This window comes from Electrophorus electricus, unplaced genomic scaffold (assembly GCF_041902795.1).
Source record: "Electrophorus electricus isolate QZ-2024a unplaced genomic scaffold, ASM4190279v1 Scaffold148, whole genome shotgun sequence".
In the NCBI taxonomy this organism is placed as follows: Eukaryota; Metazoa; Chordata; class Actinopteri; order Gymnotiformes; family Gymnotidae; genus Electrophorus; species Electrophorus electricus.
Genome location: NW_027658429.1, coordinates 58,612 through 80,324, shown reverse-complemented (window position 1 = coordinate 80,324; position 21,713 = coordinate 58,612). Strand labels below are relative to the sequence as shown.

General features: G+C 38.8%; 1 protein-coding gene across 3 annotated transcripts; it reads left to right on the top strand.

The window, feature by feature from the left end:
- Positions 1 to 20,688, top strand: LOC145654723 (solute carrier family 22 member 18-like). 3 transcript variants are annotated; one of them, XM_081708814.1, is made up of 11 exons: positions 1 to 310; positions 534 to 690; positions 8,838 to 8,935; positions 9,675 to 9,820; positions 9,948 to 10,080; positions 15,345 to 15,454; positions 16,001 to 16,108; positions 18,136 to 18,236; positions 18,378 to 18,479; positions 19,870 to 19,990; positions 20,174 to 20,688. In XM_081708814.1, exons 2-11 carry the CDS (start codon positions 586 to 588, stop codon positions 20,347 to 20,349), a joined length of 1,200 nt encoding a protein of 399 aa, XP_081564940.1. In that variant the 5' UTR covers positions 1 to 310; positions 534 to 585; the 3' UTR covers positions 20,350 to 20,688. The 3 variants fall into 3 exon arrangements, with proteins under 3 accessions (XP_081564940.1, XP_081564939.1, XP_081564941.1); XM_081708813.1 differs by lacking the exon at positions 1 to 310 and having other exon boundaries at positions 321 to 690; XM_081708815.1 differs by lacking the exons at positions 1 to 310; positions 9,675 to 9,820; positions 9,948 to 10,080 and having other exon boundaries at positions 321 to 690.
- Positions 20,689 to 21,713: the final 1,025 nt, after the last annotated feature.

Genomic DNA, 21,713 nt, shown 5'->3' with positions numbered 1-21,713 from the left:
TACCATTTAACCGGATTTCTGCTTCTGCGCTGCACAATGTCCAGCTTTTTAGCTGGGGAACTGAATTTGAGTTCTAAAGTGTTCGAGCCTTTCCTGATAAAATCACGTCTGTGTATCTTGGATCTGCAAGAAAGGCTACTGACGAATGCTCGCTATGGTGATGTTTTTTGCGTAGTCTACTTTTTGATTTATCGAACATCGACTACTAGTCTGGGAAAGCAAAACCACGAAAAACACCCAGAATCCTGCTGGAAGATAAAGTCTTTTTTTTTTTTTTTCCCTGGCGAGTTTCATAACTTGCCGACTGCGGGTGTGTTTCTGTGTTTCAAGCTTTACTTTAAGTTCAAAGTCCCATACCTTTCCTCGTAGATCATACATTTCGTTGAACTCCAGGGGTCTAAAAAGCAAGGCTGTTTTCTGCTCGATCAAGTATAACCCTTTAGATATGGTTCTCTTCATGATGCAGTTTAGACGAATAGCATAGACAAATAACTGGAGGACTAGACCAACTTTTTATTCATTTTGATTTTTAGTGGAGAATCCGGATTACGACAGTTAAACAACAGTGACAGAAGACTAGCCATCATGGAACCGCCGACATCGCCAAAGATTCAAAAAGTTATACATGTCACCTACCTCATCGTGGCTATAGACATAACCTCGCTCTTCCTGCAGCTTTCAGTAACACCGGTAGGTCACGACTTATATATTTGGTGATCACTTCGCTTGTTACTCTTACTGTAAAGGTGTATCTAATGGGGTGCCATAAATTTACTGTCTTTATTGTCGACTCTACCGTAGTTTGTGTCTTGGTTTAAGGGTCGTGTTGGACTCCTATTTGTGATAGCTAAGGAACACAATTAATCACTTTTGTAAGCCACACTGGATAAGAGTATCTGCTAAATACTCTAAATGTAAATGTGTCAACCTCTATGAGCCTCTTTCATGAGTAACGTCTACTCTTAACGCAATGTCCATGCAAACAACTAGGATTATAGTAAGCACAACAAATATAACTGATCAAGGACCTCTGTCCATTATGAGCCATTCAGTGAGGGACTACACCTTGGTTACTACAAATTTTCTGTACCTCACTACAGTTTTGAATATCTCTCTGTCTGTCTGTCTCTCGCTGTCACGCTCTTGCTCGTATATACTTGGACTAGGACATTTGTAAAGCTGCTTTGTGACAACAACTGGTGTAAAAAATGCTATATAAATAAATTCGCCTTGACATATATATAAACAGAACATTTCAGATGTTTGCTTGCACAACTGATGAAGGACCTCTGTCTGAAACATTCTGTTTCTCTGGAAACTGTATACATTTCTACAATTTTGAATATCTCTACATCGCTTACTACAGCACACTGCAGTTACTCACTTGATATATATAAAATCTCCACTCGCCCTCCCGGAGGTCTTTTTCCTTCAAGCTCTGATTCTGGGAGCTTGAGGGGCTGCATAGTATCTTGGCTGTTCCCAGGACTGCACTCTTCTGGATGGAGATCTCAGATGGCGTTCCTGGGATCTGCTGGAGCCGTTCTCCCAGCTTGGGGTCACAGCCACTAGTGCTCTGATTACTATAGGAACCACAGTTGCCTTCACCCTCCATATCTTTTCTAGTTCTTCATTCAGCCCTTGGTATTTCTCAAGCTTTTAGTGTTCCTTGTTCTTGATGTTGCCATCACTTGGGATTACAAATCTATCACTACAGCCCTCTTCTAATATTTATTCTCCACTACATCTGGTTGGTTAGCCATTACCATGTTGTCGGTCTGTATCTGGAATTCCCACAGGATCTTCCCTCACTCATTTTTTACCACCTTTGGGGGAGTATACCACTTGGACCTTGGAACTTCCATCCCATACTCAGCCTGTTTCTGTATGATACCAGCCACTTGGTTATTTTGTTCCAGTTATTTGCTTGTGTGTGTGTGTGTATGTATGCGTGCAAGCATGCAGGATGCAATGTTTAATATACATCTTCTTGGGTACTTGGGACTGTGGCAAACAGCAAAAATATTGGCTCTAAGGTGATATAAAAAAACTCCCACTGTTGTGGTGAGAAATATGTAAATCATATTTGAAGAACCCTTACACTTGAATAACACTTAGGAATAAAGTGTAAACTGATATTGTGAAACCTTGTGTTAGAAATTTGAATCAGGAGACTTGGTAATCTTCATATTTTCTGTTTGTGTGTGTATCTTCAGATCAGTTTTTTTCGGAGACTTAAGTGGGAGTGGGGGTGGGGGTGGGTGGGTGGGGGGGGTTGGGAGGGTGATGGATAGGGAATGAGTGTGTGAGGCCTCAGATGCCTCAGCTCAGAGAATGTTCTCACCCTCTGACCTTGGTGCCTGCTTTCACAGAGCCATAACGTGCCGTAGCATAGAAAACAGGAACATTCACAAGTATTGCACTTAACAAATCTGTCAAACATAATATAAAACAGCATATATATATATATATATATATATATATATATATATATATATATAAATTTATTTATTTTTATGTGAGAATTTCTCCGTGGATGGCTGCTTATTAGACCTGTCCTTCCAGACACAATATAAATCTGTTTGGAGTAATGAGGTCAAATATACTGTCCATAGGCAGTGAAGGAACATTACAGTCATCCTTTCCTGGGATACACCATTCATTAATTTCAGGTTATGACAACTAGGGATATTAATTAATCAAGCTGCAGGAGCATGTGAAATTAAGCATGTCACGGTTAGAGATTGGGTATGCAGACCAAGAAATTCCATTATGAATATTTACGAGCTGTGGGACACATTACAGATTGACTACCAAAAATATGTGCTCAGGTAACAGACAAAAGATGAGCAAAAATAATGCCTCCTAAATCAACAAATGACATTCTGGGAATTGTACTTCCTCCCTCACTAATTCTTACTCCTTTGCCTACAAGGTGTGATACTGAGTCTGCTGACCACGTTTGCACCTGAATTCTGAATCTACTCTCATACTTGATTTTTGCAAAACCCCTTCATGTCTTACAAAGAATGATGGGTCTACCTGAGCTGTGGAAAGGTTTTTCCCTTTGAAACTATTAGCTTACTCAAAGGTAGCTTAGATGTTGCTTTGGTGTCAGAATTGGTACAAAGTGCCATGTACACACAATACCAACAGCCAAGAGTTGATACTTTGTATAGTTTATGGAGCTTGGCTTGAACATGTTGACAATGTATGCTCTTCTAAGAATGCAGTCCCATAGAGTAGAACAGTACAGCAAGTGTACATATGATGTTTCACATGATTTTGTCTTGTCCTTGTTGGTTATCAGGAGTTCAGCTTGTCGATCTTGTATTCTCATCTCACACGCACCAGGCTGCATCATAATGAGAGAGAGAGAATGAGAGTGATTGATTTGCACAGGGAACTCTTCATCATTGAGTTTGTCTGGGCTGGTATAGCTGCACACAATGTGTTGAAATTTTCACCTGCAGGTGTGGCCTCCATAGCCTAAAAACATAGGTCTTTCCTGAGGCTCTGTGTTTCTTCACTACCTGCCCTGTGAAGGTAGGGTCCTGCACTAGCATTTTAACTGTGTGCGAGGCAGAGCCATTTGCTTCTATCCAACATGAAAACTATTCAGCCACCACCAGGACATCTTGTTTTTCCTCATACTTTGGTAGTGTATTGTAGCCTAAATTTAAAGAGATAACAGGCCACTGCTCTCTCAGCAGGAGTCCGTATCTGAGTGTTACACTGACCTTGTGAAATGTAACACAATTTTGAACAATTGATTTTGCTTGCACCCTAAATTTAGGACTTAACCAAGAGTGTGAAAACTTTGATCAATGTATCCACCCCTGTGTGAACTACAAAATGAATGAGTGGTCAAGTAGGGAAATGGCAATATAGGTGCTACTAGCTTTCCCCCCTTTGGTTCAGATACCTCTTGGATCAACTTTTGCACCGGAGTCAGTCCATGTACAAGTTTCCCTGATTTGAGAACTGGACTGTAGCTCATGTATAGAGGAAATGCCAGGTTTGCTACGCTCTTTCAGTGAGACGCAGTCAGTGGAAAGCTTGAAATACTTTCCCGACACATCAGTGAGCAGCTGCTTTGTGTCTCACTTGAATCACTGTTATTGTGCTTTGATTTTTATAGTGGCTAGTTCACCATGTAGTTTAACTGTTTCCAAATCCATGTTTTTAACCAGGATTCCTGCAACTGCCAAGAAGTCACTGTGATGCCACAGGTGTCCAAAACCACACGCAACCCCAGTTGCAAACGGAGTGTTTGTGTAAATGGCGACCCTTTGGACTAGTCCACAGTAACATCGGAAAATTGGAGAGCATGCCTGTTTTTAATGTTATAACCACTAAAGACTTTTGGGCTCCATCCAATTCAGAAAAATTATGTGCAGTTAAATTATTAAAAGCAATTTGAAGCTATCAACAAAAGTTTTATTACAATTAATTTTAAGAAAAATTAAATTTGTCCAAAACATAATTTTGTATTTCTTTGTTTTGCCACTGTGGTTTGCAGTTCAGTTTTGATTGCACTGGTTAACAAATATTTTGTCCCATACAAAATATCTATTTCTCATGTATTTTTGTACGCTGAATCCAAGTATGTTTTCAGAATGTCTGTCATGCAGATGTTTGTTGTTGTTGTTCCAGTATACTTGCATATGTATAGTAAGGAAAAAGCCCCAAAGAATGGAGAGCCTCTCTGTGTCGGCAGACTATTGCTGGATACCAAAGTTATTCACAAAGTGAGGCCCATTCTCAGTCATCAATTTTGTCAGTAGTGAGACTGTCTAGCTCTCAATCTTTTTCTTCCTTGTCTATGCATGAGATCAATTAAGACAGGACCTATTGTTTGGGAGCACTAGATTCCTAGGATAGATTATCCAAGGTGTTGCCATTTCAAAGTTAGTGGGTGCAATTGTACTTGCACAACAAAATTATTTAGCCTTAGAATTATCAGAGTATTCTGAGTCAGAGTTGGCATATATAATAGCCACGTCTGGATCCAGTCATTTGGGATGAAGCATTCTCCTCCTCAGTGTTACGTTATTGCCGTGGAGGCAGGGGTTGTTGCCTTAGCTTGGACTTAAGGTGGTTCCTGTCTCATTTGGAGTAATTTAATGGCCTCTGAGCATTTTGAAGCAGATGTTTTATGCTTTTTACACTATTAGTCTACCTTTTAATTCTTCCTGTTAAGAGTATTTGGACTCCCAATACCGCTAAATAACAAGTAGGCATTCTTCAGAGTCGTGCTTGATGGTACACCCCAATGCCTTTTTATACTCTTCTAGGGTCATGCCCTATAAGTGGGAAAACCTTTAGAGCAAAAATACTGAGATCTTTAGTTCATGCTTCCCAACCTCATCTATTATCTCTGAATTGTAACTCTACTTAGGCACCTTTGTTCCACAGTTCTTAATGTTTATTTATTTGCATGCGTACAGCTTTTTCTTCAGCTCAGTTTTTCAGCATGAGGGTGGTAGTCAGTCTAAGTACACAGGAGAGAGGTCAGACTTAAGTAGATGGAGAGAGAGCGAGAAGGGGGGATGGATAGATCGGGGGCAAAAATTTTCTCTCAACTGAAGCTTCCCTGACATTGCTGCATGCTTTCAGAGCATGTGTGCATACATATTGCACCAAGGCACCTTCAAGAATTAGAGAAGCACTTACTAAGCTTGGGTATGAATCTTTCTAAAGTAATTATATAAATCAGAATCTGTAACAATCAAAATCCAGACATGCAATGCTCTGCTCACAAAAACTGGCATTAGTTGACAGAACAGTTCAGAGACCTCAACAAGTCAATTCCATGTTAACTTTTCATTGAACAAAATTCCTTGAAATAATTTTAGGTCCTAGTCAAACAAACTGAATCAGCTTGAGTAAGAACACTGGCATTACCCACACTCTCAGCAAGAACACAAATGTCTGTTAAGGACACTGCATAATTTGCATAATTCTCTGATAAAGTATCTCCTGTATCAATCAGAAATGAAACATCTTGTTCCCCTATTAGAGGAACAGAGATGCTTTTGACACATTTGCTGATGGCATGATGGGCAGAAGCGGCAGGGCAAACTAGTTTAACAGTCAGTTCAGTGGCCTATTTTTGCGATAGAAGGGACACTCAGAATCTAACTTTGCAGGATGCCTTTCTGTTATTGACTGGTTGCTGCATGATGCTTGTGTGCCAGCTGTCTATCAGTGTAGCAGCAATATTTGGAGAAACAAATTGCAATTCATCATTTAACTCAAGCTCATGCTTGAGATCTGACCATCTAGCATTTCTCCAGTTCAGCACTGTAGTAACCAGACCGTGATTTTAACCAAGCAGATGAGAGATATACAGGAGAGGCATCTGAATTCCTCCACGTGTCACCCTTCCGGTGGTCGGTCATAGTTTTAATTGGGTGTAATTTGGGAATAAGCCATAGATGGACAAAGTCAATTTTATTTATATATATATAATAAAATCACTCAGTATTTACAAGTGGAAACTTGGTAGTTATGCAGAGAACAAGACAAATTTATCTTCAACCAATGACAGGATGGGATGGTACCCTTATAGATTCAACTAAAGGAATAGATTACTAGATAACGGGTAGAGAGTAGTACCTAATAAATCCGTAACTCCTTGTATGTGTGCAATATTTATGTGTTCGAAGTGTTCAGATAACCTGACCTATTTTGGATTATGAACTTGGGAAAAGTATTGTGAAATCATTTGTAAGGTCTGTAAAAACAGGTAAACTAAAAACAATTTAAAAAACAGCAGCAAAATAAAAAATATTAAAAAAAAATGTAGTTGTTATCTAGAATTGCTGATATTGTATTACTTGAATTAAATCAATACAATTACATTTTTAAATATTACTCATTTAAGTACAACATACAACATCAAGACCTAAAGGGTTTTTAAATTATTATTATGGATTACTGTCAACAAATGTTACCAACATTTTGAGTGTCGCAAACCGAGTTGAATCAAAATTACAGTTAAAGTATATTTTCACAGATTTGAGATATAGTGTGGTAGCTGGTAGGCCTAAATGGATACAATTCGACTTGGACATCTGTAAAGAAGCTTTGTGATGATGGCTGTTGTAAAAAGTGCTATATAAATAAATTTGACTTTGACAATTACTAGCAGTAGGGTAACAAACCAGAACATAGTTTCAGATATGCTATCTGCAGAATGCTAATAGCATAAAACCTATGATACCCTAGGGTTTTTTAGCCACTTATTTAATTGGATGCTACAAATCTAAATAAAACAATATTTACCTATCATTTACAGCAACTTCAATTTAAGATAATCTTAGGAAAAATCAATATGTAATCATAGATTTCTCTGCAACCCATTTCTCATACACAAACTTTTTCAACTTTTCAACTTTTGCACTCACTGACTTCATCTCAAAGTTACATCCAAATGTTGTATTTGGGTTTGTTGTGAGTTTTAAAGGCAATGGTATGCTGTAGATTTTAAGATGGACAAGAATTCAACCAAAAGCTTGAAGTGTTTATTAGAGAAACATGAAAATGTTCAGATGAAAGCTCTACAATATTTTTAAAAAGTGCAATCCTCAAAATGTTTGCTGTATGCTGACTGACACTAGACAGCCCTGGAGTCCTGTGTCTCTGCATGAGTTTGTATTAACCTCATCTGAAAATAGGAAGGCATACCCAGGCATATAACAGCAGTGAGTTAAAATGGAATTTCATAGTATAGCATAGTATAGACTTTGTGTCTATCTGCTGCATCTGTAATGAATTGTTAGTTGCCAGTTGGCTTAGAAAATAAGAGAAAGCCAGTAGTTAACAGGACAGAAATACAATCAAGAAACATTAAACATAATCATAAAAAAAATAAACCTTTTATTATTCTGACTGGCTCTGTCTGCCACCAGAGGGAGGCAGTGAGCTACCACTCAGTAATTCGTGACAGCCTACATAAGGCTGCTTCCAGGTTGCTGCTGTCTGTGCCTAAAGTTGGTAATCTTGTGTAACATCTTGTTGATGCTGATTACTAAATAGCCATTTACTTCTCTTAAATCTCTCTCCGCACAGACAGTTTTGATATTTTTTAAACAAATAAATAACCCCACACTAAATTAACACACAACTGTACACTTTAGTTCTTTCGCTCTTTAGCCAGACTTTATTGGCCTCTCATTCGTTCTTCTGTTCTTAGCCTCACTATGAGCCTTTACCCAGAGTCCTACTTTCTCTTGTCCTGGGTTAAATAACACTAAAATGTTAAACTGGTAATTCTGCTCTTACCTTTCCAGGAAATATGAGACACAGCCAGGTGGGTTTGAACAATCTAAAATGAATTAACCCTAAAAAAAAAAAAAAAAAGGTTCTGGCAATTGTACAAAGCAGAACGCTATTTTAAAGAAGTATTAACATATTTTGGTTCAGTTCTTTTAGTTTAGTGAGTTCTAGTTCAGTAGAAATACAATAAAAGCACATCAGTATCTCATACCTGTTTATTCTAGCGTTATTCTTGTGGTGTATGGGTATAAAGACTGTTGAAGCACAACAGGAATGAATGCATTAAATACTGATCTTTAAATGGAGCCTTAGAGACTTTTTCCCTGCCATTTTCAGCTATATAATGTCAAAAGTACAGTTGAACTCAGTGGTAGGTTGGTTGTTATTCACTCAGTGAACTGTAGTTTTATTATTGTTTGCATGGACAACTACAGGCCAGTTGGTATGATAAAACATTTCCATTAGAAACTGGCATTAATTATTATTAGACCATCATAATCCAATTTGTTTGATATTTGATTTCCAAGCAGTTAATGCATTCTCTCTTTGTGCAGTATCTCGCAAAAAAGATGGGATTTGACACACTCTGGTTTGGATACCTGCAGACAACTGTGGGCGTGATGCAGCTCCTGGGTGGCCCTGTGTTTGGCAGGTGAGAAGCATAGGTGTTGTTCTGGTTAAAAAGGCAAAGTTGAACATTTTGGAAAAAAGAAAAGCATATTTTTTATGCATATGAAAGACACAAAAATAAACAACAAAAAAACCCCCAGAAATTACAATGCTTTTTTGATAGATGAAGTGGGTATATGAAACGGCAACAAGGAACATTTTCTGGAATCATCTTAGATGCTTTGTCACTGATGTGCAGGTCCAGTCCAGTGTTCACATCATCTCTTCTGCAACATGCAGATAAAACAAAGATTAGTAGTTAGATTTGTAAAGATGAACAAGAGATGAACAGTCCATAATCAGTATACATATGCCATTGATCAGCATGCAGCTCTGGCAGGTCTATGTATAGCAGCATAACTAAAAGGGAGGGTCAGAGGGTGACCACAGTCCTCGGGGCTCTGAGACTTGGCACTGCATTCACATCATCAGTCACAAATCGGAGTGATCAAATGTTGTTGGGCAACAGCGTCAACACCTCGGGTTACCAAAAAATTATGACTGGGTGCCCCAGGTCACAGAAGACATTTTTGTGCAGGAAGCTAACCAACAGCTTAATAAAAAAGTACATCTTTAACCTAGATTTAAAAATTGGGAGTGTTTGAATCCTGAATTAAAACTTGATTGCAGTTTAATAACTGGCTTTATGGGAAAAAGCTGTTCACCCGGTACAATACATTTTTTTTCCCCCTAATGTCTTCAATCTGTACATGTTTCCTTAGGTTTGCAGATATATTTGGAGCACGTGCCGCTCTCTCTCTGTCCTGCTTTGCATCAATGGTTTCTTTTCTGCTCTTAGCAGCAGCAGACAGCACCATATTACTCTTTCTGCACAAACTACCGGCTGTTTTCATGCATGTCCTCCCAGGTAACACACACACTTGTATGTACATGCAGCCAATCAGACACATTTTGATGTTGAAAACTGTGTGTGTGTGTGTGTGTGTGTGTGTGTGTGTGTGTGTGTGTGTGTGTGTGTGTGTGTGTGAGAACAGGATCACAGATGGTTGTGGCAGACCTGTCTGAAAGTGGAAAACGGGCAGAGGCCCTGGCAAAGCTTGGTCTGTGTTTTGGAATTGGCATGATTGCTGGCTCATCACTGGGAGGCACCCTCAGCACACACTATGGGTATTTTCACATGTGTGCACACACACACTTTTTTTGTTTGTTATATATTTATTTAACCAGAGTATATTCACATGTAAATAGCATACTCTGATTTCTTAGAATGAATTTAGGCCATAATCTTTTTTTAATATAATAAAGAGAAGTAGATTTCAGCTCAGTAATCGGATTTCTCAGTGCATGTATCTACATGCTCTGTGTATCCTGCTATGTTTTCACACATGGGCAGGGCAGTCTAAGAATTCCAAAAGATATCAAAGTTGTACCAGAAAATGCATAATTTCGAACAATTGCCAAAATAAACGCACAAAGTGCCCCCCCCCCCCCGAAAAAAAACAAAAAACAAAGAAGCCTAAGACACACATGAAACAATAAAAATGTAAGTCCATATTTGCCAGTAAAATGACTCCATGTCATATGCACATCATATGCTACTTCACTGAGTTTTCTCAATCAAATTCCTGTCAAATTACTGTCAGGCTCACGCAGACTCTGATTTCTCTGACTCCTGAAGTACATGTAAGCATGTTAATTAGGTTACTGACAAAAATCCTATTTATTTATTTATTTATTGTCATTATCTGATTATTGAGTGCATGTAAACATACTTTGTATTACAGATCCAGGTGTGATCAGCCCAAAAGTGGACATGGCTCAAGCTAGTATATAGTTATTTTGACCCAAGATTTGGCATACATGTATTACTTTAATAGCACTTTATATATAAAAAATAATAAGTGGGACAAAAAGCAGCATTAGGTTCTAATGGAATACAGTATATATTTAGAATACAAATATGAAGTCCACAGTATGTTTGGAAATATTCAGTAAGGATTCTCCTAAAGATTTATGATGCAATTTATGATGATGATTTCATAATACAATTATCATATTCCAATACAATTACGCCAAACATTTAGAAAAATCCTTACAGAATACATCACTGTCAATTAACACCCTCACTTCTAATTTGGTAATTCCTGTAATAAGTAATTTTGGCTAGAGTTTAGCATAAACTAGCATGCTGGATATAAAATTGGTCGGCTTGCTGACATAATTGAGAAAATAGGATTTCAAATGGCAGTAGTAGATGCCGCTGAACTAGATATCTAATGGCTGTTATGACTTGGCTTCCTCTTACCCTTCATTTTTTTTAATGTTAATGCTAGGAAATATGACCGCGTTTAATATCCAAGCTACCAGTCAAACATTAAACAAGATGCATCTTATCTGTGATAACATGGTAAACCCAGTTATGGTGGTTTATTTAAAATATGCCAAATCAGTAGGCTTGATTTCTAAAATTGGTAAATGATGAAACAACAACTTTACATGTGCCTATTCAAAATGTATTATATTAAATGTATATTCTTTATGTAGGGAAGCTTACGTAAATTTCATAAACAGGGCAATTCAAGGTGTTTTGCAAATGAAGTATAAAACACAAAATGATGAACCTTAAAAATTAAATTAAAAATAAAACAATCTGAAAGATAATCAAATAATCTTGCATCAGCACATGCAAAACTAGATTACACTATAATTTAAAAGTACAGTTAAAGTGAAGAGAAAGCAGTCTTGATGCTCACTTAGATACTGAAAAATAGAATTGTTTTTAACCTGGATTTAACAATAATTATATTTGGTGAACATTTACCTACCTGCACAATCCCTCTTCAACCTCCTGATTTTAGTTACATTTACATTTGCACTTAGAGAAGTGTTTTGTCATTTACTCAAAGAAGTTCAGAACAGTAGGTTAGCGTTCAGAGTACACGTGAGCTTCTATCCCCCTGCCTACATGTAACGGCAAGTCACATTGGTGTGTGTAGTCGTTTGTTTATGTCCTTGTGCTCACGTTGGATGGTAGATGTGGGGAAATTTGGGTTTGTATTAAATGGTGTGGTACCGATTAACACAGTGTCTTTAAATATCATCAAACTTTCCTGTGAAATGGGACCATAAATGTGTCTTAGTATGATGTAGTGGGCTTTTTTTTTTCTTTGTTTGTTTTGAATTTGTGTGTGTGTGTGTGTGTGTGTGTGTGTGAGAGAGAGAGAGAGAGAGAGAGAGCGAGAGAGAGAACTAGCTTTTATCTGCCATAAACTGATAATGTACTCTTACTCCATAACTGAGTTTAAATGCTTAAGGCGGGTATGTCCAGTGTCTGGTCCTGGAGGGCGGAGTGTAATTTATTACTCTACTGAGACACATATACTATACCTGGCAATGGACTAATGAGCTGAATTAGGTGTCTTTTAAGCATTTGTCAATTACCACAGTGATTTTTGTCGTGGTTTGACACCACATTGCTACATTAACATTACATGTTATTTAATTAATGTTGCACTGTGGGGTCAAAGCGTTTTTGTTATTATGCCAAGTTTAATTTAATTAGGCATAGAATAAATTCTGAAAATCAGCAAAATATTTCCTCAGCAAAATGTTTTTGTTTCATTAAGTAGGCATATGTAATTCAAATTAATACAGATGTAATTCAGTCAAAGAGTAAAATAAGGTGAAAGTCAACAAGATAACATTTCCTTTCAGCTGCCACTGGCTGGAGAGTGAGTGAGTGAGTGAGTGAGTGAGTGAGGACTCCCATGATGCCATGCCATGTTTTTGTTGTGTGCTTTATTTCAGTTGGCTTGTCTTAAGTTTGTTTAATTGTGTGTAGAGATCCACCCTCTCTGTGATGTGGTTTTTCTGCACATTTCTTGGTTTTGCTGTGCTTGTTGTGCTGCCACAAATGAACCTTTTTTGGAGCCGTGATGTCAACTGACACTCTTTTTCACGCTGATGCTACAGTGGTTTCAGAAGTGGGATAAAGCCACGGAGTCTGAAGTGATCGAGTGATGCATCAACAAACTCACAGGCAGGTAGAAGCCCAGAGGAGAACTGGGTAACAAGCAGTACGCCTGCTCTCGGCCTGATGGTTGCAGCCAGCCAAGAACAGATGGCTGGAGAAGATGGCAAAAAGGCTTGTGCACCAGAGCCCAGCAGCAGAGCCCAGCCAGTGCCTAGCGTGGGAGGTGTGACTAGTATCTATCTAACACTATAACAGTGAAGGCAGACGGGTGCGATACTCCGCACAGTTCCGAATGGCTGCCCAGCATCCCTCACTGCGATGCAGTTGTGTCTGGAACTGGAGAGGAAAGCACTTCAGGATCTGCCACCTGAGCAGCATGATGACCTTGCATCATTGACTCAGGCTGGACTAGCCATCTGACTTCTGAACTTTCCCAATGGACCGGACTTCTTTTTTTTTTTTTTCTTACTGGCCCATTAAACAGGTAAATCAATCCACTGGTGGAGTCATGTCTTTAACCCCCCAAGCTGGTAGCAGTTCATTAAATAGCTAGGAAAAAAAGTCAGAATAAGAATAAAAATGGATAGGACAAAACACAATGGAGGCACAGAGATGCAAAAAAGACCATTAGACAGATGTTGCCAAATGTGTCAAAATAACTGGCATGTTTGCTGCAGGACATTGTTCAGCACCCATGCTTGATGAAGAGATGGAGCAAGATGAGGGCAAGAATGGAGGGAGTGTAGAACATGGGGTAAGCAGAAGCTAACATTGATGAGCAAGGAAACCTGCTCAATGTTATGAGAGGTGCTGGTGATGATTGGCCTCGAGCTATGCTGGAGTCCAGAAACCCATTAAGACACCTTAATAAAATTGTGCAAAAAAGTACTAGTGATGAACAAACTAGCTTGTGATTGCAAAGTTATGTTGATAACATTACAATAAAACAAATTCTGCATGTGTTCAGTTTGGTTAGCTTGTTACTTTTATGACTGCATTTGTAGTTTGCTAGCTAGCTCATCATAATATCAACATTACCATGTAGTCAGGTCACAGAGGTTAGCTAACAAACTGCGCTCTGGGTCAGACAATTAGTAAACATTTCTTACCAGCTAGCAAGATAGATCTTTCCTATTGTACCTGGAGAGCTAAGAAATCTATTTTAATGTGCCTCTGATATGTTTTCTGCTTCGTCATGTGCTCTCTGCAAACACCTGATTGCTGGGGAACAGGAACATTCCAACTGAAGTCCATCACTGCTGGCTCCCATTAGAGGGAGATGGGGGCTTGTGATCGTAGTAGAGGGTCTGAGCTGTGTTTACGAGTTGTGGCTCATGGGTACACAGGACGCATGGATATTTGGCTTTGGTTTCCTCGTGGTGGGTGTGTGTGACTGTGCTCACACTTGGGGGCATAAATGCTGAACGTAAATAGGAGACAAATTAAGTGCGTGACGAGGGGCAGGGCAGAGGCAGGGTTGGTCTCCATGGCAACATCACCCATGTTTTCATGGGTAAAGCTTCCACTTCTGGAGGAACTCGGCATGCAGCATTGGAGCTGGTTTACTGTGTTGAGAACACACGAGCAGCACCCTCGTCAGCTCTGATGACACTGTGGATAACCGAGAATGTGGAAGGGATGGAGAGTAGCAGTGACAGGTGAGCGGAGCGCAGTGGCTGTTGTCACCCCATACCAGCTCCATGAGCGAGAACTCGGGGTGCCCACTCCTGAGATGGACTGGAGCCAGCCAGGGTGGCGGGTTGACCAGGCTGTCAGCTGAGCGACATGCACCCGCAAGCTCCAGGTACCGTGTGGAGGCTGTGTGGGTCAGCAGGAAGGCTGATCATTGAGCGTGTGATGCTTGGGATCCACCGCTGGATGGAGAGCGAGCGTGAGCAGGGAGAGCAACAGCGGGGACTCCCATGATGCTGTACCCCATCCCACTTCCTGTAATTTAGTTAAATTTAATGTTTAAAATATGGTGGTTTTATTAGTTTAGTTGTTTTGTGCTACTGGTGTTGTGTTGTCTTCTTGCATTAGTTTAATTTGTCTCAAGATCGCCCCAATCATTGTGATTTTCAGTTAGAAACCCTCCGTATGTTTGTTTACTCTAGTGCTTAATGGTTTTGCATCTTGGCTGTATTTATTGTGCTGATGCAAGCAAAGCATTGATGTGGAGCCATGACTTCCAACTCTTCTTTCTGTGAGCCGATGCTACAGGATGATAGTTTTAGATTTAGTTGAAAAGCATAATGGCCTACCTGTCTATTTTAGCTCAGCATTCAAGTGAATTACAAAAAAAACAACTTTTATCAGTCATTGGTTAAAATCAGGCTTATTGTAATGAGTTTCTTTTTGGGTCCCTTCAATTTAAGCAGTTCGGGTTTTCATTTATTCAATTTGGGTGAGACCACAAGGATGTCTGGTTTAAAATGTGGGTTGTTTGTTTGTTTTCTAGGGAGAAGTTTACAGCATGTGTGGCTGCTGGTGGTAGTTTGGTCAGTCTACTGCTGGTGCTGAAATTCATTCCTAAGCACACCAAAAAACACGCCACAAAGCAGAGCAATGGTAGGATACATGCATACATTTATATTAAAATGGGTCTTTGGAGTTATGGTAGTGCTAGAGAATAATTTTATAGGTGCTGAATTACTAATGTTGGTAATATTTAAATGTTGACTTGCTAATTTCATGCACATTTCAGATGCCATCCTATCTCCAGTTTTTGTGAAAAACCATAAATTTAAAATCAGTTTTCCTCATTTTAAGTAGATTATATTATATCTAATCTCCTGAGAAATATGTCGTTTGGCTATTTTGACTTGGAATTAAAACATGGTCTGTGTTTTTGCATATTACTGTGTTTTAAAGAAATAGTATAAGCAATTAGAAAAATATTCAGGAATATTGAGCAACCAGCTCTGTTGTGATAACATTCAAAACTATTATTTATTTTCAGAATATTCATTTCTGTGATAATTAAGTGTAATAGAAATATGTACAGCCAGTTGATCGTTATTGTGGAATAAATCCCCCCATGATCAAGCAGTACTGTTTTTTTTTCCCCTAACTAAACATGATTCTAGCCATTATAATGTGTGTGTGTGTCTGTAGGAGGTGGAGCTGGCTCTGTGTTTAACTTAAAGGAGATCATCAGGTTAATGAAGTTTCCAGGTGTTGCAAAGACTTTCACTGTAAAGATCATCTCAGGACTTCCATCAGGTGAGTCACATATTCACCCTGACAAAAAAAAAAGTCATTCAAATAATAACATGATAAATGTTTTAAAGAATGTTCACTAGCATGTGGGACAAATAGTAGTGACGAGAGGTGCAGGCGCTGGTATAGGCATAAAAGCGTAGTCCCTGTGGTGTATTAAAGGAGACATGGAACGTTTCTTCAATTTAGACCAGTTTCCTGTGTAGTGTTGGAGTAACATAAAAAATTTGCTTAATCCAGGATAATTTAGATTTTTTTATACTGTCTCCATTAAAAGGAAAATGTTGGGGGTTTTTGGTTGATTTTGTATGATAAAATATATTTGGGCTACTTTTTCCAATGTAAATAAAAGCAATTTTGAAGCAAAGTTATTATCCTAACCACTTCCTACTCACTTCCATGCAGCTAGTCACTTCCTAGGATCTAAAATCCATACTGGCCTTCCCAACAAATAAGGTTGTACTCAGTCATACTGGCACTGTTACTGGATACTCGGTGCCACCAGTTCTATTTGCATTTTACCTACTATGTCATCAAGCATTCCCCAATACAGCATATCCATACTGGCCTCCCAGGTGACTAAGACCATACCAGCCTCACCATTGTTAAAGCATTACACCGTGAGACCTCTGGGGGGGTTTTTTTGCCACCAATGTCCAATCTTGCATTTCAACCAATATATGAATATTTATAGCCTGCAACCACTCTCCAATACACTGTCCTTCAGGCACAGCCTAACTGCTCTATTCATATCATTACTGAGCGACACTTATCAAAGAAACAAGCTAGAGAGCTAAGCACCTTATTTTCTCCATGTATATGGTCCCTGTGAAAATCTAAGCTTACATGCTGACACAGGATGCTTCAGTGTCCCAACACCTGCCAATAATTTACAACCATGATCTTCACCAGTGCACTGTTCAAGGTTTTGTGGAGTCAGAAGGACATGATGATGAGTTGCTCCAAGCAAAAAATGTAATGTAATTTACATCCATTGGTCTTGCCAGGAGATTTCTCAAAATTTTCCCAACAAAGCTATTGTCCCTGTGAAGGTGCTGCTATACACCGTCCATCACATTCATGAATAAAACACACAATCATTCACCTTCTCTCTGGAGTCTTTAATTGTACTTTGCATTTGCCTATCCACATCTCTGTGCCCTAGTGTGCTCCTAGCTAGCTGCACCACCAATCAAGGGTCCCACTTTCTCCCTGCTTTTGTGACTGCTGCAGCCACTTTTATCACTGTGTCCTTAGATCCTAACAAAATCATCTCGCTGCTTACCTAAAACCAAATTCCACAAGCAGGGATATATATTGGATAAGTGATGGGTAACGAACATTTGAACCAGTGTTTTAAAATGTTTAGAAGAATATTAGAAATAATTCTAATAATAATAGTTTTAAAAGAAAATATATGATGGCTTTGATTATAGGCACAAAACTCATTTTTAGCAGATCGCTAGGAAAGAGAAGAAAATGTACTGAAGCTTCTTTTTGTGGTAGAAAACATGCTAGTTGTTTTTTGTACCTGTTTGGTGGGCGGAGCTTAACTAGTGGCAGGAAGGCACAGCTAGCATAGCAGTATCAGGTGTTGGACTATAGGAATAAGGATCATCCGGACATCATCTGGAGTTAATTTAAAGGTTTGCCTGCAATAAACCGTTTGTCATACACCAATAGTTGCCAACCAGTTGATTGTGATCGATCCTACCACATGACATAACTTTGCATTCTGTATAGATCTCACTAATCTGTTACAGATGACTGGTCAGATGATTGCTATTTTTCTCATTATTGTTTTTTCTCTGTATGTATGGATTCCTCCAGTTTGTCTCTTTAAATAACAAATCATGAAGCTGTCAATTAGGCTTGTGTCCACTCACCAGTTGCATTTAATAACATATGTACTGGCATGCAGGATTTGATGGACAGAACAGAGTTTTAAAATTTTCTTTTTTTAAAGTAATTCACCAAGTGTCTTTGTTTATTAAATGGCTCAATACTAAAAATCTAAATATGTTTTGCAGGTATTTTTCAGGTCATGTTCTTCATTATTGCTATAAACGTTTTCCAGTTACAGCCAAAGCAAAATGGTTACCTGATGGCCTACTTCGGTTTAGTGCAAATGGTACATACATCCACAAGCACACATACAAATAAATACATGCAGTGATGTAGGCTGTCCAGATTATCTTCCTACCTTATTAAAACGTGTGCTCTTTTTAGCACTCATATGGTATGCCTTCATGTGTGTGTGTGCTTCTCTTAGGTGATTCAGGGTGCTGTTATTGGACGACTGACGGCCAGATATTCAGAGTACTCTTTGCTCCGTGTCACAGTAGGTCTCAGCAGCTTTGTGGGACTTGCACAGGTACACACACCAAACAGAAGGAATCATACAAATGAGAACACATTGTGATCACTTTAACCATGTTTAATGTAAAGGAGCAGTGTAATGTGGAGCGAATTGGAGACGAATGCAAACGCTGAGAGGAGCGATATTGAGGGCAAATCCAAAATCAGGGTCATAATCATGGTCCAGTGTCAGAGAGCCAACATGGAGTGATCTGGGAAAGATGATGATAAAGTAAATATGAAAACTACAAACCAAAAAACTGGAAGAAGCATGCAGAAAACAGGCTATGTGCAAAATTACAGTCAGCGTGAAGTCACAGAGGCTAGAACAACAGCTACGTAAAGAGAACACAACAGAGCCATTACATTTACGGCATTTAGCAAACGCTCTTATCCAGGGCGACTTACAAAAGTGCTTTGTCATTTACTCATAGAATATATCCTAATACAGTAGGTTAGAATCAACATACCAATGAACTCGAATACTCAAGAATACAGGGATGAATGCTGATACCTAGAAGTACAAAATACATAAGGTCTATCTTAAACAGTAAACAATGATAAGTGCTATAAACAATAAGTGCTAGAGTTTGTTAAACAACATAAACAATACCCTACAATAAGTATTAATTTAGTCAGTCAATATCTGAGCAGTGTCAGTTGTCCTTTAAATATTCTGCAAATAGATGGGTTTTCAGTCTGCGTTTGAAGACTGCAAGGGACTGTGCTGTCCGGACAGCAAGTGGGAGTTCATTCCACCATCTTGGAGCCAGGACAGAAAATGGTCTCTGCTTGTCGTCCATGAGACCTGAAGGAAGCCATGGATTAACAGTGACCAGTGACAAGACTGAACAAACGCAGGATATAAATACATGTACTAATGAGAGTTAACAAGACACAGATGATATAAATGAAAGGCAGGCAATATGAATATCTATCAGCATTATGCAGCAGGACCATCAGGCTGCCAAAGGCACAGGGAATTCCTAACTTAACTTTGATGTTTCTAAAGATTCACATATAAACAGGCAGTGGTTGCCGCTTACTTTTCATGGGGTACCGGTCCGGTGGAATTTGTCTGGCCTTGAAACGCTACGTGTCTGCGCAAGACACCCTGGGTCAAAGCCATGAGCGGAATCAGCATCCAGAGCATTGTGCAATTCACAACCCAGCTGGGATGTGGAAACGAGTGGCATTTGAGAAGATATCTAGCCAATCTGTTAAAATCAGTTTTGTTTGAGAACTGAAATATATGGAAATGTGTGTGAGAATGTTTTGGTGTCACACAATTATAACAATCATTTCTTTTTTGTCATCAGTATATTTATATATACTACTACTACTACTATTACTACTACTACAGCTAACTACTTTTACTAATATTTGTAATAATTCTACTTTCCCAGGCCCTAACCACCAATGTGTTCCAATTCTGTTTTGTTGCTGTGCCAATGATGTTCTGTACCAGTGTGTTCAATGTTATCACAGACAGTATCCTAACAAAGAGTGTCCCAGCATCTGACACAGGTAATAAAATATTATTTTATTCATAACTTAGACATGCTAAGTATAACTTTACAAACGGGTCACTTTCTACATATGGTAACTGTGTGTGTGTTTTTGTGTGCCCATGCACATCTGTGCTATTCATGCTTGTGATTTGTGTGTGTGTGTGTGTGTGTGTGTGTGTGTGTGTGTGTGTGTGTGTAGGTGCCATGCTGGGTTTGTGCGCATCTGTGCAGTCTTTCATGCGCACGGTTGGGCCAACCATTGGGGGTTTCCTCTACGAGACATATGGCGTGGCATCATTTGGATATACTCAGTTCAGTGTCAACATCATTGTCTTTAGTCTGCTGCTTATATCCCACACCAAGAGAAACCTATAGTCATTAATGGATATATTACAAAATATACATGCTTTCGCATTAAATTACTTTCACATTATACACCATATTATAGATACTGCCAGGATCAATAATTTGTGTTTAGTTATAACTCCTTTATAATTCAGTTATAACGCTAACCCTAGCATTTATAGTCATTCCCATTTATCACATAGCTATTTAAGTAGTATTTAGGCAGTAAATTTGAATCTTTCTATTTAATGGTTTGATATGGTTTGGCTTTGACTGACTAATTATGCTAATCATATGAGGCAGTGTGATACATTTTCATATATGTAATACAGTTAACATTTGTTACACTACAGTGTTTTTGTTTTTTTGTTTTTTATAAACAATTTCTTCAATCTTTATGTAGTCATGGTCTTAGAGCTGTAATTTCAATCTTCCATAAAAGGTTCCTCTTCCATAAACATAAGAAATTGTGCAGAATCAGCACTACTGGGGGGGGGGGGGGAAGCCTGAAAGATTGCTGAGCAGTGGCACATATTAGTTTATTATACAATGCATCATTTTATACATGTAGTAAACAGGGTAAACCCAAAATGTCTGACAGGGAAGCAAGATGTACTGTTCATGGCAAAATGAATATAGACACCAATCCTAATTACTGAGTTCAGTTGCTTTAGCCTCACCCATCACTATCAGGTCCATAAAATCAAGCGCATAGCACTGCAATCTCCATAGACAAATGCTGGAGGGCCAGGTTGATGGTACTTCCTGAGTCCAACAGGGTCATAATATTGTGCCTTTCTAAGTCTGACCTGCCTGTAAACAGCCATAGACGGAGGTTACGCTACTTACAACTCGCGATCTGCGATACATTAGAAGGTGTATACAGTGAATATATATTTAACACACTGATCCTAATTAAAATTTGTTTAGTTGTAGATCTGCTCTGAACTCCGTTTCAACCCCCACACCCAATGTTCATTCTGCATCATTCCCACATATTTTAGTACTTTTAATCATTTTTGTAAAGCATTCGTGTACAGTAAATAAATACAAAAATGGCACTAAATTTACCTCCCAAATACCCGCACAGGGCACTGATCTTGTTCAACCTCAATTATTAAAACAGGTTGTCCCAGGTTGTTCTGTGAATTATGAAAGCGTTCTGTAATGGATTCACTGGCCCTTGTTAGCATAAAATCATTAATTACTTACAAGGTTGGTACAAGCATCGGTCACTTGTATTCCTACGCCTAACCTTTCTCGCTTGTTGTGGCTCGTGCTGAAGTGCGGTGAAACGCGATGACGCATCACTACCAACAGCATTTAAACGAGCGCGAAGCAGTAAAATAATCCCAGGTGTGTTATACAAATATCCTGCAGTGTGTGCTTTATCA

Bases quoted from the DNA above. Each gene is read 5' to 3' on its own strand.
- LOC145654723 (XM_081708814.1), top strand. From the start codon at position 586: ATGGAACCGCCGACATCGCCAAAGATTCAAAAAGTTATACATGTCACC. The intron at 8,936-9,674 runs GTGAGAAGCATA...ATGTTTCCTTAG, and splicing joins GGTGGCCCTGTGTTTGGCAG to GTTTGCAGATATATTTGGAG. The intron at 16,109-18,135 runs GTGAGTCACATA...TATGTTTTGCAG, and splicing joins CATCTCAGGACTTCCATCAG to GTATTTTTCAGGTCATGTTC.